This window comes from Girardinichthys multiradiatus, chromosome 2 (genome assembly GCF_021462225.1).
Source record: "Girardinichthys multiradiatus isolate DD_20200921_A chromosome 2, DD_fGirMul_XY1, whole genome shotgun sequence".
NCBI lineage: Eukaryota > Metazoa > Chordata > Actinopteri > Cyprinodontiformes > Goodeidae > Girardinichthys > Girardinichthys multiradiatus.
Window position 1 is genome coordinate 38,951,323 of NC_061795.1, and position 17,517 is coordinate 38,968,839.

Consider the following 17,517-nt stretch of genomic DNA (forward strand, 5'->3'; position numbering starts at 1 on the left):
CAGCAGCAGAACAATTATCAAGCCTTCCGTTTCTTGTCCAAGATTGATACAAGCCTGTATTTTAATCAGAACCAGTGGTTGAAATCAGGAACACGTTGAAATCATATGATTAGATCATAGATTTTGTGTGTTTTGGATTGTTTTTATTAGGTCAGATTGATGAGTTGAAATATTATGGTTAGCTTAGCCATTCTAGTTTTACACTCCATTCCTCCTTGTTAGTTTAGGCGCATGGCCATGTCTTGGTAGGTTTGTGGTTTTGTTATACTCTTTCCACTTTTGACGAATAAATCATGAGATACTGAAAGCTTGGGATATTGTTTTATAACCTAACCCTACTTTAAACTTCTCCACAACGTTTTCCCTGACCTGTGTGGTGTTTTCCTTGGTCTTTATGATACCATTTGCTCAATAATGTTCTCTACAGCAGTATTTATAGTAAGCTTAAATAACACACATGTGATTTCTATTTACCACTTTGGTTAGTTGCACTGACATTTATTAGAATAAGGGGTGTGAATACCAACCCATAGCACACTTTCAGATTTTTATTTGTACATAACTTTTCTTCAGCTATAAAATCCCAAATAAAATGCATTAAAGTTTGTGTTGTAACACGACAAAACAAGGAATAGTTCAAAGGGCATGTTTACTTTTGAAAGGTGCTGTAACTGTTTGTCTGACCCAAACTTTGCATTACTATTCTTTATGATTTCCTTATGAGTCCCTAGTTTCTATCAGCTACAAAACTGCATGTGGTCATCCTGCAATCAAATGTTTTCCGTCTTATTATACTGTCTACATGTTGCCAGCAAAGACTAAGTAGCAATTTGAAGGACAGATAAAAAGAGGGGAACAATGGGGGAGAGAAAACATGTCCTTTGGTTCAGCATAATTTTCATTCAGAGGGAGAATACCATGCAGTGAGGGCAAACATGAGACTTAGAGGAGAACACTGTGTTCAGCCATATCCTGAACATGAACTCAGCAACAAAAGGAGTGTGTGTATGTGTATGTATGTGTGTGTGTGTGTGTGTGTGTGTAGGGGGGGATTTTATCACAGGTGACTGATCAATGAAAACAAATGCAAAGAATAAGATTTATATTTTGTATCCACATTTTAACTTGAAGCATACACTAAGATCAATAGTGAGGGCGCGGTGATAACAAACTTCATTTCACATTAACTTGCTGCTGAAGATGGAGGCGGACTTAATTACATTACAGTATGTTAAGCCAGACAGTCAGTGGCAGTTTTAGTCCTGTTTGCAAAGAAGCCGAGCAGCAGATAGGGCAGAGCGTTTTTAGCCGAGATAGGTCTGATTACAGGGGTTATAAAAGAGAGCAGCTTGATTCATCTGATTGAACTGACTCACAGGTTTACCTGTTTATGGGAGTTTCTCTTCCTTGAAGATTTATTTGACCACTTAGATTTAAATATCCCCCACAAGACATGAAATGTCGCCAAACTCTTGCGGATTGCTTCCATTAACTGAGCTCATCTTGTTGTATTTCTCTTTATCCTGTTTTTCTTTTTCTTTTACTTCAGTAAAATGCACATCTGGACAAAGGTTAATGAGTATTTTTAGCAGCATTTACATCCCAGAACAGGAAGCTCCTCCAGCAGGGGAAAAACATCACTTGTTCTTCTCCTGAGCCTATTGAGTCCTAATGCACACCAGACCATCAGCACTCACCAGAGGCCGTCTGTGGGTGTTTCTGGCTGAGAGGTGAAACTCCCTGTGCACATTGTCTGGCCAGGCAACAATGGGATGTCTGTGTGTGTTTGACAGTGTTTGCTTGAGGGACACTAAAACAATTGATCCTGAGACCACTTCCTCTGCTTCCTAGTTGTATGAAACATTCCATGGTTAAAGTGAGGATGGAACACGAAAGGCTTGGAATGAGGATCTAAGTTGGGCTACAGACAGAAACGATAAACATGTTTATTCAAATACAATCTTAAATCTGTTTTTGATTATAAATATTTTCAGCTTCTCAGATGTTGGGAAATTTTATTTTACTGTGATGGGAGCTTCATTTGATGAGTCAGTCAGTCAGTCATTTTCTACCGCTTATTCCATAGTGGGTCGCGGGGGAGCTGGTGCCTATCTCCAGCAGTCTATGGGCAAGAGGCGGGGTACACCCTGGACAGGTCACCAGTCCATCACAGGGCAACACACAAACAACTACACACAGACTCATTCATACACCTAAGGGGAATTTAGAGTGACCAATTAACCTAACAGGCATGTCTTTGGACTGTGGGAGGAAGCCGGAGTACCCACGCATGCACGGGGAGAACATGCAAACTCCATGCAGAAAGACCCCAGGCTGGGAATCAAACCCAGGACCTTCTTGCTGCAAGGCAACAGTGCTACCAACTGCGCCACCGTGCACTGATTCAGTTGATGAATCAGTACATAATCTAAACCCATAACACCCACGCTTATGAGCAGAAATGTTGTTTTTGTTAACCAACAAAACTAAAGTAATCTTTTACCGAGTTCCATTTGAAATTTCAAAAGTTTGAGTTAAAATTAGTTGCTTATGACCTGCGCCATAGCAAAGTCTCTAAATCCAGGAGGATGTATTAGCTGTGCTAGCAGTTTGAATCTTTCGGGTGACGAAGCTGCTCAGCTTTCTCGTCCAGTGTATCACTGAGCAACCCAAAGCAGCAATGGAAGTAATTCAAAGTTCCATGGCAAACCAGTCGCTAAAGCAGTCGTTACCATGGAAACCCTGGATACTGGCTGGTGGAGAGACATTGCTGACCTGGAAGTCACCTATTTTTTAGGGAAGTCTACCTGCTGCTAATGTTTTAAGAGATGTTGACAGGTTCTATTCCCCCTCTGAACATCTGAAGAAGATGCTCCTTTATCAATATCTGTCTGTCTGTCTGTTAATTTTAATAGAATGCTCAATGCTATTTTAAAATTATTTATACTATTAATGAAACTTTTATGAGCTCTGAAACATCAGTTCTACATTTTATCTTGGTCAGTAGACCTGACATAGAGATCCCAAAGAGGGCACTTAGTAATCATCTTCCAATTGTTGGACAGCTGGTTCTTTTCTTTCAACCCATGTAGCATGTTGTGCTGTCCTTGGATAAGACAGTGAATGCTCCACTGTCTCCAGTGTACTTAGTGGGGACTAAAGTATGCTGCATATGCTGTAAACACCTCCTTCTAGATATGGTTTTGTGTTTGCCAGCACATGATGCATGTAAAACTGAAAAATAATGAGAAGGACAACATTTATTGAGGTCCAGTGCAAATATAATAGGACGTGTCATCATGATGATTAAGGATTGCAGGCTTAGCTCGCTTTTTTTTTTAAAACTCATGAAGTATCTCTTGAACATCTTAAGTGTATCATTATTTTAACCTGTCAAACCAGTAAAAACAAAGAATAAAGCAAATTTTAGGTTTAATTCTTTCATTACTCACATTCTTTATATCAGTACCCTATAGTTTATTTAAGAACACATGCTGTCCATATCTGACAACTGCGATCTATGTCCAGATGAGGCTGTCTTATTCACCGCTCATTCTAGTTTAGATCAGAGGGTATTGGTCTCTGATCAGTAGGCACAGTGCAGGCTGTTTTATTTATGACTTGAACTTCCCCTACTGTGCAGACGCACTAGAAATCCAGCTGTGCTTTGAAGCAAATGTTTGATAATGTGGATTTATGATGATTAGTAAAGGTTTAAATCAGAAATATCTGCTGCATGTTTGCTAAGCACGACCAGTGAATCTTACAAAATCAAAGCAGTAATCTTCTATGGTATAATTTTGCTTACTTGAAATTTTCCATAACGCTGAAAATTTTTATATTATCTCATTTAATCTGATCTGGCACTCAATGTGGGAGCCTTGGCAGCGCCTGTGGCACCTGCAGCAGCCGCTCTTTAACCAGTCAGATTCACCCTCCGACTGGGAGTATGTACCCTCTTTCATCTTCCCCTCTCCTCCGGTTTCATCCCACAGCCCTTTTCATCCATCAGTGCCCTCCAGTGTGTCCCTGCCAGTTTACACACCACTCCCCTTAAAAGGGGTGAAGGAGGGTAGAGGCAACTAACTTAACTGTCTGTGCCAGTTGCTGTCAGCTCCCCAATTCGAGGTGCTAACATGGGAAAGAAGTGTTGTCCCGTGGATTATGGAATTTCTGTTGGAAAGCAAGCGAAAAGAAATGAGACTTCATATTCCTAGAAATGTTAACACATGGGATGTTCTGTACCTTTTCTTGTAGGGGCCTATGTGAAAACTCTTTACTGACAAAGTCAGCAGAGAAAAGGGGCAGCCCAGACTTACTCAGTAGAGCTGAATTAAGACTTAAAACTGAAAGAAACACAGACGTCTGTCTACTGAAAAATCTGTTAGCTTAAGCACCAATGAAACCCAAGTTAAACACCAGGTTTTAGATGTTGAGTGAAAGAGAGATAGTTAAGCTCCCATGTTGAAGACATTAAGGAGTGAAGCCTGTGGCAGTTTTGATCCTGGTAGTATAACCCCCTATAAAGCAAGACTATTAAAATTCTCCTCCTTTCACACAGTCAGGGGAGCTAATCAGAACCAGAGCACTGGGCAAGACATAAATGCTGAGGCCACGTTGTGCTGTTCATGGAAACTTAAGTTTAAAAGGTCCCACCAAGATCTCACCTTTGGGTTTAATTTTTTCAACAACAATTTGATGTACAGTGCCATGCAAACATATTGATACCCACTATATTTTTTGTGATAGACTAAAACAAAGTAGCTGATATTTTTGAAGTGGAAAGAACATTGCATTTTTTTAAATAAATAAACACCCGAAAAGAATGACATGCATTTGTGTTCAGTCCCTTTTACTCTGATGCCTCCAGATAAAAATTGAAGGGATCGAATTGCCTTCAAAAGTCATCTTGTTTCTAAAAATGTCATGGTTTGAGGTGTGAGCTTGACCAAAGCACAGACAGGAACATGGGAGCAGCATGGTGAGAGGAATGATCTAATAATAACTAAAGACAAAAACTTACAGCATGAGGACATTAAGCATGGTCAGAGAAACAGGCAGAAAAACGTGGAAGAAACTGGAAGTTTAACTGGCATGGTAATGGGAGGATCTAGCAAAGAACAATTAGAACCACAGAACCACAACAATTAGAACCCATTTGTCCCTCAGGACAAATGGGGAATGACATTCAATGCAGGTGAATAAATAAGGAGATCGTGTGGAGCAACTGGGGCAGAAGGAAAGCAGGGAGACTGAGGAAGGGAGGCTAATTAACACGAGTGGAGCTGAACAAACACACAAAAAAACTATCAACCCAAGAGGAAAGGTCTAACAGAGAACCAACAAAGAATTTCAAATGCAAAACACAAGAAGAAACTTAAGAAACTGAACACAATGGAATGAACTAATATGGCAACACCTTACAGAACATAAACAGGGAAATGAAGAAAACAGAGACAGAAGTAACCCAAAAAACCCAAACACCGAAAGATCATAACAAAAAAGTATTTCTGTGTACAAATCTCTGTAAAGGTATCGAAGATGTGTTAGATAACATTAATGAACAAACAGCATCACAAAGGCCTAGGAACACAGCTGACAGTTTGCAGATAATGTTGATGAGAAGTTTAAAGCAGGGTTAAGCTATAAAACAATATGCCAAGCTCTCATGGAGCACAACTACAAACCTACCCAGACATGGCTGTCTATGTAAACTGAAAGGCCAGCCAAGGAGGACATTAATTAAAGAACAACATGGTGACTCTGGAGGAGCTGTAGAAATCCACAAGTCAGGTGGGAGAATGTGTTGATAGGACACCTATTAGTTGTGCACTCCACAAATCTATCTTTTATACATGAATGACAATCAGGAAGCCATAATAAGCACCATGTGCAGTTTCCAACATGCCAGGTACATTGCACCTCATGCTGAACATGCTATCTCCACTGTGAAACATGGCACCATCATGCTGGGAGTTGCTTTTCTTTCTATTCTTTTTCTGATGGAAAGATGGATGGAGCTAATTACGTGGTAATCCTGGAGGAAACCCTGTTAGTTGCTGCCAAGGACTTGAGGTTGGAGTGGAGGTTCACCTACATGCAGGAAAACCCAAAACATGCAACCAGAGCTACAATGAAATGGTTATAAACAAAGCATATTCATGAGTTAGAAATCATTGTCTAGACCTAGACTTGAAGAATTATGTTCACATGCAGGATTGATCTGTTTTGCAAAGAAGAATCACAAGAAGGATCAAAAGAAACACTCCAGTCTTGCAAAGCTGGTGGAAGGTTGCAGCTGTGATTTCAGTAACAGGAGGTTTTACAAATTATTGCTCGAAGGGGGTCAAATACAAATGCAAGCCACACTTTAGAGATTTGTGAAAAACAAGTTGAACATGTTTTCTTATTCTCCCACTTTACAATGAATAACTTTGTCTTGTCTAATAGAAATAATTTTGATCAAATACATTGAAATTTGTAATGTGACAAAATGTTAAAACGTTCAAGCAGCATTAATACTTTATTTAAGTAAAGTACATTTCAGGATACAGAGCTGATTTCATGACATGCTATATATTTCTGTTGTTCTGTTTCTGTAATGAACAACACATTGCTCAACTTTCAGTTGATCTTGGTTTGCACCCTTCAGGTCCCAGGACATATGACAAGGTTGCTCTCCTCAATGCTTGTATGTGTTTTTCTTCATCCATGCAGTTGTGCGTGTCTGCGAACAGCTCCCTCTAAAGCCTTAAGGGTCTCATTTGGCATAATCACTTTTGCAGCCCCCACATACTTTTTGCCAACCCCCAAGCTTCTACAAGGTTTAGAGGTTGCCTAAAATAACCAAAGTAATAGAGAGATAAAAAAGGATTCCAACTAAAGAGGAAATATTTGATTTCAAAGAAACACAAAAAGACAAATGAAGGATGATTTTCATTATCTTGCATAGTATGTGGATTTAGTGATGCTAAGACTTTCACCTCGTTTGTATGTGTACCAGAATTCCATGTAGCATTGCAGGCTGCTGTGGGAGGGAATTACTGCGTCCCTGCTCATCCGGTTGAGGCCAGGGGCCAAAAAGGCTCTTGGACACAGCCAGGAAGCCGCTGAAGCTCCCCAGGATGTAGCTGTCAGCTGATCCCCCTTTCAGGAGGGGAAGAAGGACAGGAAGTGGAAGGAGGAAAATTGGCAGGTGTGGATGGGACAGGAGTGTAGGCTCTCTCTTTCTCCAGCTGACAGTAACATTGGCAAGGTCTACTAAAGACATAAAATCCCAGATCACAGATTTGCTCCTGCTTTCCTTCAGCCGCTTTTGCTCCTGTAAGGACTGCATAACAGATCTAGTTGATTTCTGTGCTGTGGTTAAAGGAGGCAGATTTGGGGGGCGATGGGACACCGACACAAACACAAGGAATCATGGTGACGATGATTAACAAATCTGTTTTTTTCAGCTAAAGATACTTAGAGAATGTTAAATTCTATTCTATTTCAGTAGCAAGTAGTGAGATCAGTTTAAACTAGCAGTAGTAATAGTAGTAGTCATAGTTTTTTTTAGTTCATGGAATAAATGTGTTATAAGCACCCACTGAACTAAGCACAGGTTTTAAAGTTAGCATGCTTACTGTGCATAACATGATTACTTCTTACCATTCTACTCTTTTTCGAATAAGCCTGTGAATCTAACATTTTGATATTAGCTGATAAATTAGCTGGGCTATTGGTTTGGTTAGCTAGTATGCACTTGTCTGTGTAACACACCTGCTGCTCTTGTCTGTTACCATGCCAACTGTACTTAGTAGGATTGATGGGAGGTGCTCCTTCAGTTTTAATGCCATTACTTGCCAAACTGGCGACTTTTTTTCTTGTAAACAAGACAGCCACATTGGGGACTGGTGGCACTGCCCTAAAACAAGTAAGTGGGGTGAGCACCAAGCAACTCCTCTACACAGTTGGAGGAAACTCGTCCCACTCTGACACTGACATCATGTCAAAAGGATGTTAACCTGTAAGAAGGGCATGACAATTTTTTTGGTTTTGAAACTGTTGAACTTTTTAAAATCATGCTGGTAACTTGGTAGCTTTGTGGTCAATGCCGGCCTAATGCCTTAGGATGGAACTGTGATGTGCATAATACAGAGAGCGAAGGAGAACTTTAAATGTGCCACATTGCCAAGATAGAAGTGGCATGTAAGTAAGATCTATACGCTGCAATTTTCAGGAATATTGTTAAGGATGTGGTTTTCCAGGATGATGCCGTGTGCTTCGGCTGCTGTCTGTCTCTTCAAATCTATGTTGTATTTTTTTTTTTTGTGGCTTTTCACCACCTATGTCAGCTCTCTGCTGGTGTATGATCGCCAAACACTCCTGAATCTTCAACCTTTCCTTAATAATTTGGATCAACATGCCTCCACATCCGGGAAAGTGGTGAGACTGAGGGACCATTTGGAGTGCTCTCCTGCTGCTTTTATTTGTTATATTGCATCGCTGTGTCCTCGCAGCCTTTTCAGGCAATTTCTGGATCAGATCAGCTCCTCTGTGGTTATGGTGATCGGCTTGAATGAGCATCCGTTTTCTTTCCAACCTTGCCCAGCGCCTGTGGTGAATCTTGACAACCTATAGCTGCTTGCTTCTGTTTCAAACGTAAATAATACACCAGCTCCTGTTTTAGTTAAGTTAGCCCTGGTGAACGCTAGCTCATTAGCCAATTAAACTTTCATCTTTCTTTATGCCCAGATGTTTGGATTTTCTATGCATTACTAAAACCTGGATGGCTATGGGTGAGTCTAGTGCTCTCTAACCTTTTGCCCCCTGACTGTGCATATTTTATTCCCCCAAGGACAACTGGTCGTGTAGGAGGCATGAATATGCACAAGTTGTAATTGTTAGAGACGTTAATATTCAAATTTTCTGACCAAAAACGTTTTTAATTTTGCGCAGTCTGTGTCCGGTCCTACTCAGGAACATGGACGCATTTTTGGCCTTGTTTTATCTAACTTGGAAGTTTGTGATGCTCTGTTTTCAGATATGCATGTTTTATTTTAAGGGGTGCTTCCTTGTTATATGGTTAAACCTTGCGCTCCAGCACAGTTCTGTTGTTTTATTAACTCTTCCACTTCTGTTCAGATCTCTGTAGCTTTTAATTCAATAATCAACTCAAAAGAGTGTTTGAAACTAAACTCAGATGTGGAGGCTTTATCCTCTTGTTTTAACTCAACCTGTCAACCTGTATTACATGCTGTGGCTCCATTAAAAGCAAAACTGCCCAAACCTAGACCAAAGCCTTGGGCAAATGAAGCTTCCTGTGCTGCCAGGTGTGAGTGCAAGAGAGCAGAAATAAATGGGAAAAAGGATAATTCACAGGTTTCCGTTCAAATGCTGAGGAACACCTGGTATTTTTATCAAAAAACTGTGAAAGCTACTCAAACCCAGCACTTCTCTGATATTGTTGCCTCAAATTGTCACAATCCACGTGTTTACTTTTTAAACTTGTAAACTCAGTTCTTAACCCCCCACAATCAACCCTGTCTGGAGTACTCAACTGAAGTGTGTGAGAACTTTTCGGTTGATAAGGTTGTGAACATTTCTCCCTTTTGACCAGTTTGAGCTTGTCAGTCTTTTCTTATTAAGAGAGGTATTTAGTCATATGAAGCCTGGTGGGTCACCACATGATCCAGTTCTACCTGCTACACGTTTTCTCCACCTTGGCACCTCATGTTCTTAATATCATCAACAGCAGTTTAAAAACAGAAATTGTTTATTTGAGTTTTTAGTATGGGATGGTAACACCACTAATTAAAAAGACTGGCTTAGACTTGTTGGTACTCTTAAATTTTAGGCAAATCTATAACCTCTTTCCTGTCCAATACCATCAGATTCTCCTTTCCCGTCTTGAGACCTGGGTCGGCATTCAGGGGATTGCTCTAAATTGGTTCAAGTCTCATCTAACGTGGAGAGGTTTTTGTGTTTGAGTTGAGTCTTTGAGTCACGTGCAGCACCTCTTTCATGTGGAGTACATCAACACTTTATTCTTGGACCCCTTCTCCTCTCCTTTTACCTACTGCTATTTGGGTCAATTCTCTGAAAACATAGTATAGCCTTCCATTTCTATGCGGACCACAATTAGATTTTTATGACACTAAAAAAGATCAGACTTTATTAGTCGTCCCGAAGACAGTTTTTTTTTCTTCTACCATGTCCTGTCCGGCAGAGTAGCGCTCAGAATTGTTGTCTGAATGCCAAGACAAAGCCCAACAGATTTACTTTCACAAGTGGAGCATTACAGCTAATGCGTTAAAGCTCTGCTCTATATTTATAAAAAGAAACTTTATTAGAAACTGCTTTCGGATTATTTCAATTGTTACAGACATGGAGACAGAAATGAAAAGAGAGAAAAAAAAAAAGCACGAAAGAGAAAAGTGGGGCTAAAAGGAAAAAGAGAGAGAAGGAGAAAAGAATGGAGGAAAGAAAGAAGGATAAAAAGAATATAAGATAACACCCTGCTTGCTTCTACACCTGCAGAAATTCATATTACCAGATTTTTTACTCAAAAGTGCACGGTACTTATCATTGTACGATGTATTTAGTGGTAAATACGGCTCAATATAGAACATTTTGTATCTGTTAACACCTGAATCTAAATCTACCTGTGGGTCTAAGTGTGAGCGTGCTTGTGTATTCAAGGTTTCTCTATAAAAATATGCAATAGTGAGTGTGAGGAGCCACAGACCTGCCCCCAGAGCACAAGAACCCCAGGAGAACCACCGCAATCCCCCCCAAAGAAGAGCAGGGGAGAGTCCCAGGGGAACCACCCAGCAGCCATTGTGCAGAAGCCCCAGGGAGCTGCAGCGACGAGCCCACAGGCCCCGCTGGCACCCGTCTACGCCCGAGCAGATCCAGCCATGGACCCAGAGACCCGAGACCCCAAACAGAGGCCCGACGGAGCACAGGGGTCCAGGCCCCGGCAAGCAGCCACCGGGAGTGAGCCAGCACACACCAAATGACCCAGCCCCAGATACCGAGAACCACAAGTACACCAGCGGGCAGAGACAGCAACCACTGGCAGGTAGTGTGGCGGGGAGGAAATAGGCCCCACATTTGATGGGGGACCTAAACTGATCCAGGAGAGGGAGCAGCCCAAGACCGAACCTGACACAAAAAACAGGCACACACAGTCACAATTACACATTCCCACCCTCATGCGTACGCATAAAAACACTCACATCCAACGTAAAGACAAACATGGGCACACCACCACAGGTGAGCTTCATCCCTGAAAAGCCGACATAGCAATGCCCACACAGCTCAAGCGCCACACACAGCCCCGCTTCAAGCACCCCCACCGCGTTCTGCCCCACCACACAGTGCACCGCGATGGCAAGGTCCCTGCGCAACGCTACCCCAGCCCCCACCCACAGACGCAATAGGGCAGACATCATCGAGCACCAAGCTCACAACAGAACCCCTGACCCCACACCAAGACGGGACAAACTCATCTGGCAAGAGGTCCCTGGCCACTGGCAAGCACTCGGTGCCGGCATCCCCGACTACACCCCTGCAACCACACAGACACACCACACCACTGCCACTGCAATGATAGCCCAGAAACATTATCCAACTCAGCTATACCACCATCACTCAGCCGATCCAGATGCCGGTGAGCCACATCCAAGAAGAGGACACAACCCCCCCACCCCAAACGCTGCAGCCCCCCACGCCATCCTCTAGCCCCCCACCTCAGTCCCCCCCAGACACAACGGGCAGCAGACCGAGATCCAAGGCAATCCAAACAATCCCAAGATGGCCAAAAAACCAGTCCCAGCACCAGACAACCCCCAAGACCCGAACCCCAATCCCAGCCCAGATCCCGACCAGAAGGCCCACTCCCTCTCCCGGAACTTAACCATTAGAGGTGAGCACAGGCACCAGAGGTTAATGTAATAAAATACCCTCCCTCTTGATGCCATTAAAGACAAGTTGTGGAAAGGTGACCACAATTTCTCTGTCATTGCACCATAACGTTGGAACAAATTGCCTTTACATATCAAGCAGGCTGACCCACTTTCTGTTTAAGAATCTCTTCGGACACGTTTTTTTTTTTTTATCCCTGGCATTTCATTTACTTGTAGATGTTGGCTTTTTATGGTTTTATTGTTCTTTGTTTTATGTATCTATACCTTTTTACTTGTTTTGCTTTTATTGTTTTTATTTATATATATATATATATATATATAACATTTCTTCTTGTTTTAATACCTTTGTAGGCTGTTTAAAGAACTTTGCCCAACTGAGTTGTATTTTAAGTGCTATAAAAAAGTCTATTTAGCTTGTTTAATACACAGACATGTTCTCTGGAAAAATAATCTTAAATCACTTGAGCTGTGATTTTCTGGTATATACAAAATAAAATAATAGTGAACTTTAACTTCACCCTTCATGACTCAGTATCAGTCAGTCTTATCAGCTATGGTTTATTGCTCCAAGTCCACCAATATTGGAGATAACTGTTGGAGGTCGTGGCAAGCTGTCATTTTTACAGCGGCATCAGATATGGTATGTTCCGGTGCTTTTTCAGGTCTCATAGTTACTATCAAGTTATCCCGGTAGATTGACAATCAACTGATCAGGGGAATTGATACAGCCTCTAAGTTCTGCCAATGTAACTATAGCACAGCTGAGAAAACAGCAATAAGCTGTGTGGGTATTGATTAATATTCTCAAACTGTGTTGTTACCCATAGATATTAACCATTTTTGGTTGAATTATTCTAGACTGCAAAAAAAACTGTAACATAGGGGCAAAAAATTTATATTTTTCTAAAAAAACATGCTTGATTTTATGAGCATGTTTTAAGATTTTCTTATATTGACTTGAACAACAGTGTGGATTCGTTTTTACAGCTGGAGCCTGGTGCACTGGCTCCATATGTGGCTTTAATCACTTCCTGCTACAGGGAACTTTCACCTTTAACCCACCCCCCTTGCTAAGTCACCTGGAAAAGGCCAACCCACCCACTCCTCCTCTCCCAAAGTACTACGCTAGCACTCTCAAGTTGTTCTACAGGTATTTGTACGAACGTCACTGTAAGACAGGGTCCACATCTGTTGCTTATAGTCTTCTGTGAGAAGGTTTGATACTTTGTAAAGCATATAGCTGAGTGAAATAGCATTTGTTTTGGAGTTTAATGTAAAATGATTAGAAACCTATGCGATATCTGGAAAGGAGCAGATAGATGGACACCATCTATCTGCCATGCTTGCCATGTTTTGCTCCAAGCATAACTGCATAACTCCTTTTTCTTTCATGTGTTATAATAAAGGTTAGTGTTGGCCTCTGTTTCTCTCTGGCTACCCTGTTTGAATGGTGTTTAGCAAGCTGAGAGAACAGGAAAGGCAGAGCAGACATGGAAGAATAGAGGGATATCCCCTTACAGGGTTGACTCCTTTTCCCTCCACGATAGAGGGGTTGAGAGCTTTGGAGAGGGTGGGGGTTGGTAAATCACATCACCTGTCTGCATTCAAACCTCTGCACTCTGAAAGTCATTCATGAAGATGTGTACAATAGTGTTTGTCCCTCCCCTCTGAGGCCTAAGAGATGACCCGTTGCTCTGTTTGTGTGTGCGTGTGCTCATAGACATTGAGATTAGCCCAATGTGAAATATCATTCAGACAGTGGGCCAGCCACAGTTTAAGAGCTTAAGACCCCATTTAATCACAGTTCTACAAAGAGCAAAAGTACAAAAGTAACCATTTTAAACAAGCTTTTATTGACTCAGCGGTGAGAAGTCTGCATATAGACTGGAAGCTCCAGGTGGAAAAATTTGCTTCACCCAAACGTGTGTGAAATTTATGGGCTCTTCTTTTCCACTCAGACTGTGCCCATCTTGTGGCTGCAGCCGGTAATACATCCCTGGATGAGAAATGTAACCTTTACAAGTTCATTGTATCGGTGCAGAGCTTCTCCAAGGCTGTAAGGGGCATTAAACAGAATTTGAGGCCCTTCCAACTAATATCAATCACCACGGCTCAGCTAATTTGCCATTTACAGATCCTCGCAAAGGCATCCATACCCCTTGGCTGTTTCACATTTTGTCATGTTACAGCCAGAACCTGATGCTGCCCCCACCCATGTTTTCTTTCTTCACACATTTAGTATGTTTTCCACAAAGTAAAATTGTGGTTTCATCCGACCAGAGCAATTTCTTCAAAGTTTGCTGCGCCCCATACATGGTTTGTGACAAACGTTTTAGTTTTTTAAGACTGTGTATCATCAATGTAGAAATGTTTATGTGTTATGTACAAGTAATTTAAAAATTATCATAGAGTTTGTCCTTACTTGGTTATGTGGTTGTACCATGGCTAATCTAAACCTTAACCTATAAAAGAGTAAAAGTTTTTATTCTGACTGCACTAACTTACCAATGATCATCATATAGGGATCATACAGGAGTACTACAAGAAGAATTAAAACCTGTGCTAGGTAACAATTCAGATAAGCAGCTGCTAATTCTGCTTATGCCTGTGGCTGGCTCTGTACTGGAGCGCTGATGTGTTTTGTTTTCGTGTTCACCTGTGATTAGATGTGTGTTTTGGATTGGTACACTAATGAACATTCAGTAACAGTTTGTCTTTATGTTGTCTCTCCAAGGTGCCACCAGAGAAATCGGCTCTGCTCTGACAAGAATGTGCATGCGACACCGCAGCATTGAGGCAAAATTACGACATTTCACCAAGTAAGAGCCACTTTTTTCTTGTTTTTTCTACCACTGGAACCTTTTTTTGGTTGACCATGCTTGAATCTACTTCCATATGGTAAAAGCCATATGTTGTAAGCCTTACTCTAGCTTCTTTAAGCTTCATTTTTTGTCCCTCCTTGTTCCTGTAGTGTTCTCATGGAAGGCCTGGTCACACCACTCCAAGACAGGATAGAGGAATGGAAGAAAACAGCTAATCAGCTGGACAAAGACCACACCAAAGGTACTACAGCAAGAAAGTCTAGACATCTGCTTGTGCTCAGTGTTGCAATGTGAGTTGGAAAGCTTATTCACATTTTATCCCCACTTTCTCTTCACAGAATACAAGAGGGCCCGTCAGGAAATTAAAAGAAAATCGTTAGATACCATTAAGCTCCAGAAAAAAGCAAGAAAAGGTGAGGAAATCTTGCAAGGCATGCTTAGTAATAAAACTTTGAAATTTGCTTGTCTGTTGGGCAGCTGGTTGTTGGACTGTGCAATGGTATCTTAGTGAACTAGCGCCATCTAGAGTGCAGACTGAGACATTAATGTTCCGTCAAATCAAAATATGCAGCAGTCTCAGAGGCTTTTCTGCAGTTAAGGATGATTTGCTTTATAAGTCAAAGTAATTATTTCCTTCATCTTGCTTTAGCCCCTACTGCTGGTTCTAATTAACCTCAAATTTTAACATACCAGTGGTACAGGCTAGTCATAAACATGCAATATGCTACAGTTTGATGCACCTAACGCTGCCTGTTCTTCTGTCTCTCCGTCCCTGCCTGATACTGCAACTCTCCTCTGTTTCTTTCTGGCTTTTCCCCCTGGCTGTAGAGCTTCTAGGTATGTCTGCTGCACTTTGCCCTTTTTGAGAAACTAACATGCAAGCATCAAAACCTCATCATGAGATCTACCTGCCATCAGAAAAAAACTATGCTGTTTTAGCATTTTAGCTGAAAAATCAAGCAGTTTGATACGTTAAAGGAATGTGCTTGCATGAGACGTGGGATGAAATTTGCAAAGGAAGATTGACTCTCCTGTCAGCTCGGCAGCGAAGTAACTGGTTGCCAGATGTCATTTGACTGAGCTAAGCAAAAAAAGACTGCTCTGTTCAAAAGTAGCAGAATCCACTTACAAACACTTTAAACTTAGAAATTAGCACATGATATGCTCATTCTGTCTATGCAAAAACTAAAGGCTAAAAATCGCACACAGTGCTGGGTTAGAAATTTAGTTGCTGCTCTCTTCCAATTATATGCCTGCTGACTCATGGCAATTGCTTTATTTTTAGTATTGAAGATATGTCAATATAAATAATACATGCATGTAACTAAAATTTGTTAGACAGATTGGTCTGCCAAAGTTCAGAACTCCATATTTTGGCGCATTTAGTAAAGATGTATAACAAGCTATAATGAATTTTTTTGTTCTCTAGCATGATCTTGCACTGCATAATATAAAAAAAAACTTTAATGTTTAATTTGAGTGCATTTATTCAGTGAGGAAAGATTAGGCTAACAAATATGTTTAACTAAATCTTCCTTGATTGTCCAGAGCCCTTATGTGCTCCACTCTTCAGCTCAACCTACAAGTTTCTTGGAGCATTCAGGTCTGGGGACTGAGGTAGTCAAGGAAGAAGGTTGATTTTTATGTTGGGTAAACCATGTCTGTAAAGATTTGTTCGTATGTTTTGGATTGTTGTTCTAATGAAAGACTAACTAATGGCTCATTTTCAGTTTACTGGTATTGTCTTTTAAAATGCCCTGTAGTTTCAAAGAGTTAATGATACCATGCTTTCTGACAAGGTTTTCAGGGCCTTGGGAAGAGAAACAGGCCCACAGCATCACAGAATCCCGAGCATACTTAACAGTGGGCATTTGGTGCTTTTCCACATATTAATAATTTGTTTGACACCAGTCCTATTGGAAGTGGTTATGTGATTGCATTTCTGTCATCTGGCCAAAGCATGCAGTTCCAGTCATAGTCCCAGAAGAGTTTAGCAAAATTCCACATATTTAGATTTGTAATTAAAGGACAGAAAATGACTCTTAAACAAATGGGTGGCATGTAAATAGTGTTAAACAGTTATTATTGAGACTCGAGGAACCCAAGATACCACTTTTTGCTAAAGTTTGCATGCAGTAAGATTTATTTTTTTTTACCTCCCTTATGATCCTGCTCAAAGTGTGTGTTGGCAAGACAAACTTGGTTCCTCATCCAGCGTTGTTGCCACAGTTCCAGTTGTTTTAAGCGTTTTAAACAAGAATTCTAGGTTTACTATTTAAAGTTCATATACTCTCTGATTAATGTTAATTAATTAGACATTTAAATGTGCTCCTGTCATCTTTATTTTATCAGAGTTTAAGGTATCACTAATTGTGACCCATGTGGTTTTAATAAAAATAATTAATTATTGACATGTTGCAGTGTAGGACTTGCGGCAATAATAAAACACATACATACTCTATTTACTAGTGGTACCAATAGATCCGTATAATTCTAGATTTTAATTTTTATATCTTTAAAGCTCCCTCCTACAATATGACAGTAGTGGGAAAAGTGTAGGCAAATACTAGATGTAATTATCAGTAACTGACCGTTAATATTTAAATTGCCATGACCTTCTATGACAAACCCAAAAGATGGAACAAAGAGTAAATCACATAGCTGTTTCACATTTGTTAGTGTCTTGGAACTTTTAAATTATTTCAGTGTGTAAGGTAGGTGTTATTACCATTTTCTTTAGAAACCCTTTGCATAAAGTGAGAAACTGTTATTAAAAAATTACC

The 17,517-nt window shown here is 40.8% G+C and overlaps 1 protein-coding gene across 1 annotated transcript in view; it reads left to right on the top strand.

The window, feature by feature from the left end:
• Positions 1-17,517, top strand: part of mtss1la (MTSS I-BAR domain containing 2a) — a 47,896-nt gene that overhangs the window by 18,331 nt on the left and 12,048 nt on the right. The window contains exons 4-7 of the mRNA XM_047346308.1: positions 14,647-14,731; positions 14,884-14,975; positions 15,073-15,147; positions 15,563-15,571. Coding sequence (XP_047202264.1) covers positions 14,647-14,731; positions 14,884-14,975; positions 15,073-15,147; positions 15,563-15,571 — 261 coding nt within the window. The remainder of the gene's footprint in view (positions 1-14,646; positions 14,732-14,883; positions 14,976-15,072; positions 15,148-15,562; positions 15,572-17,517) is intronic.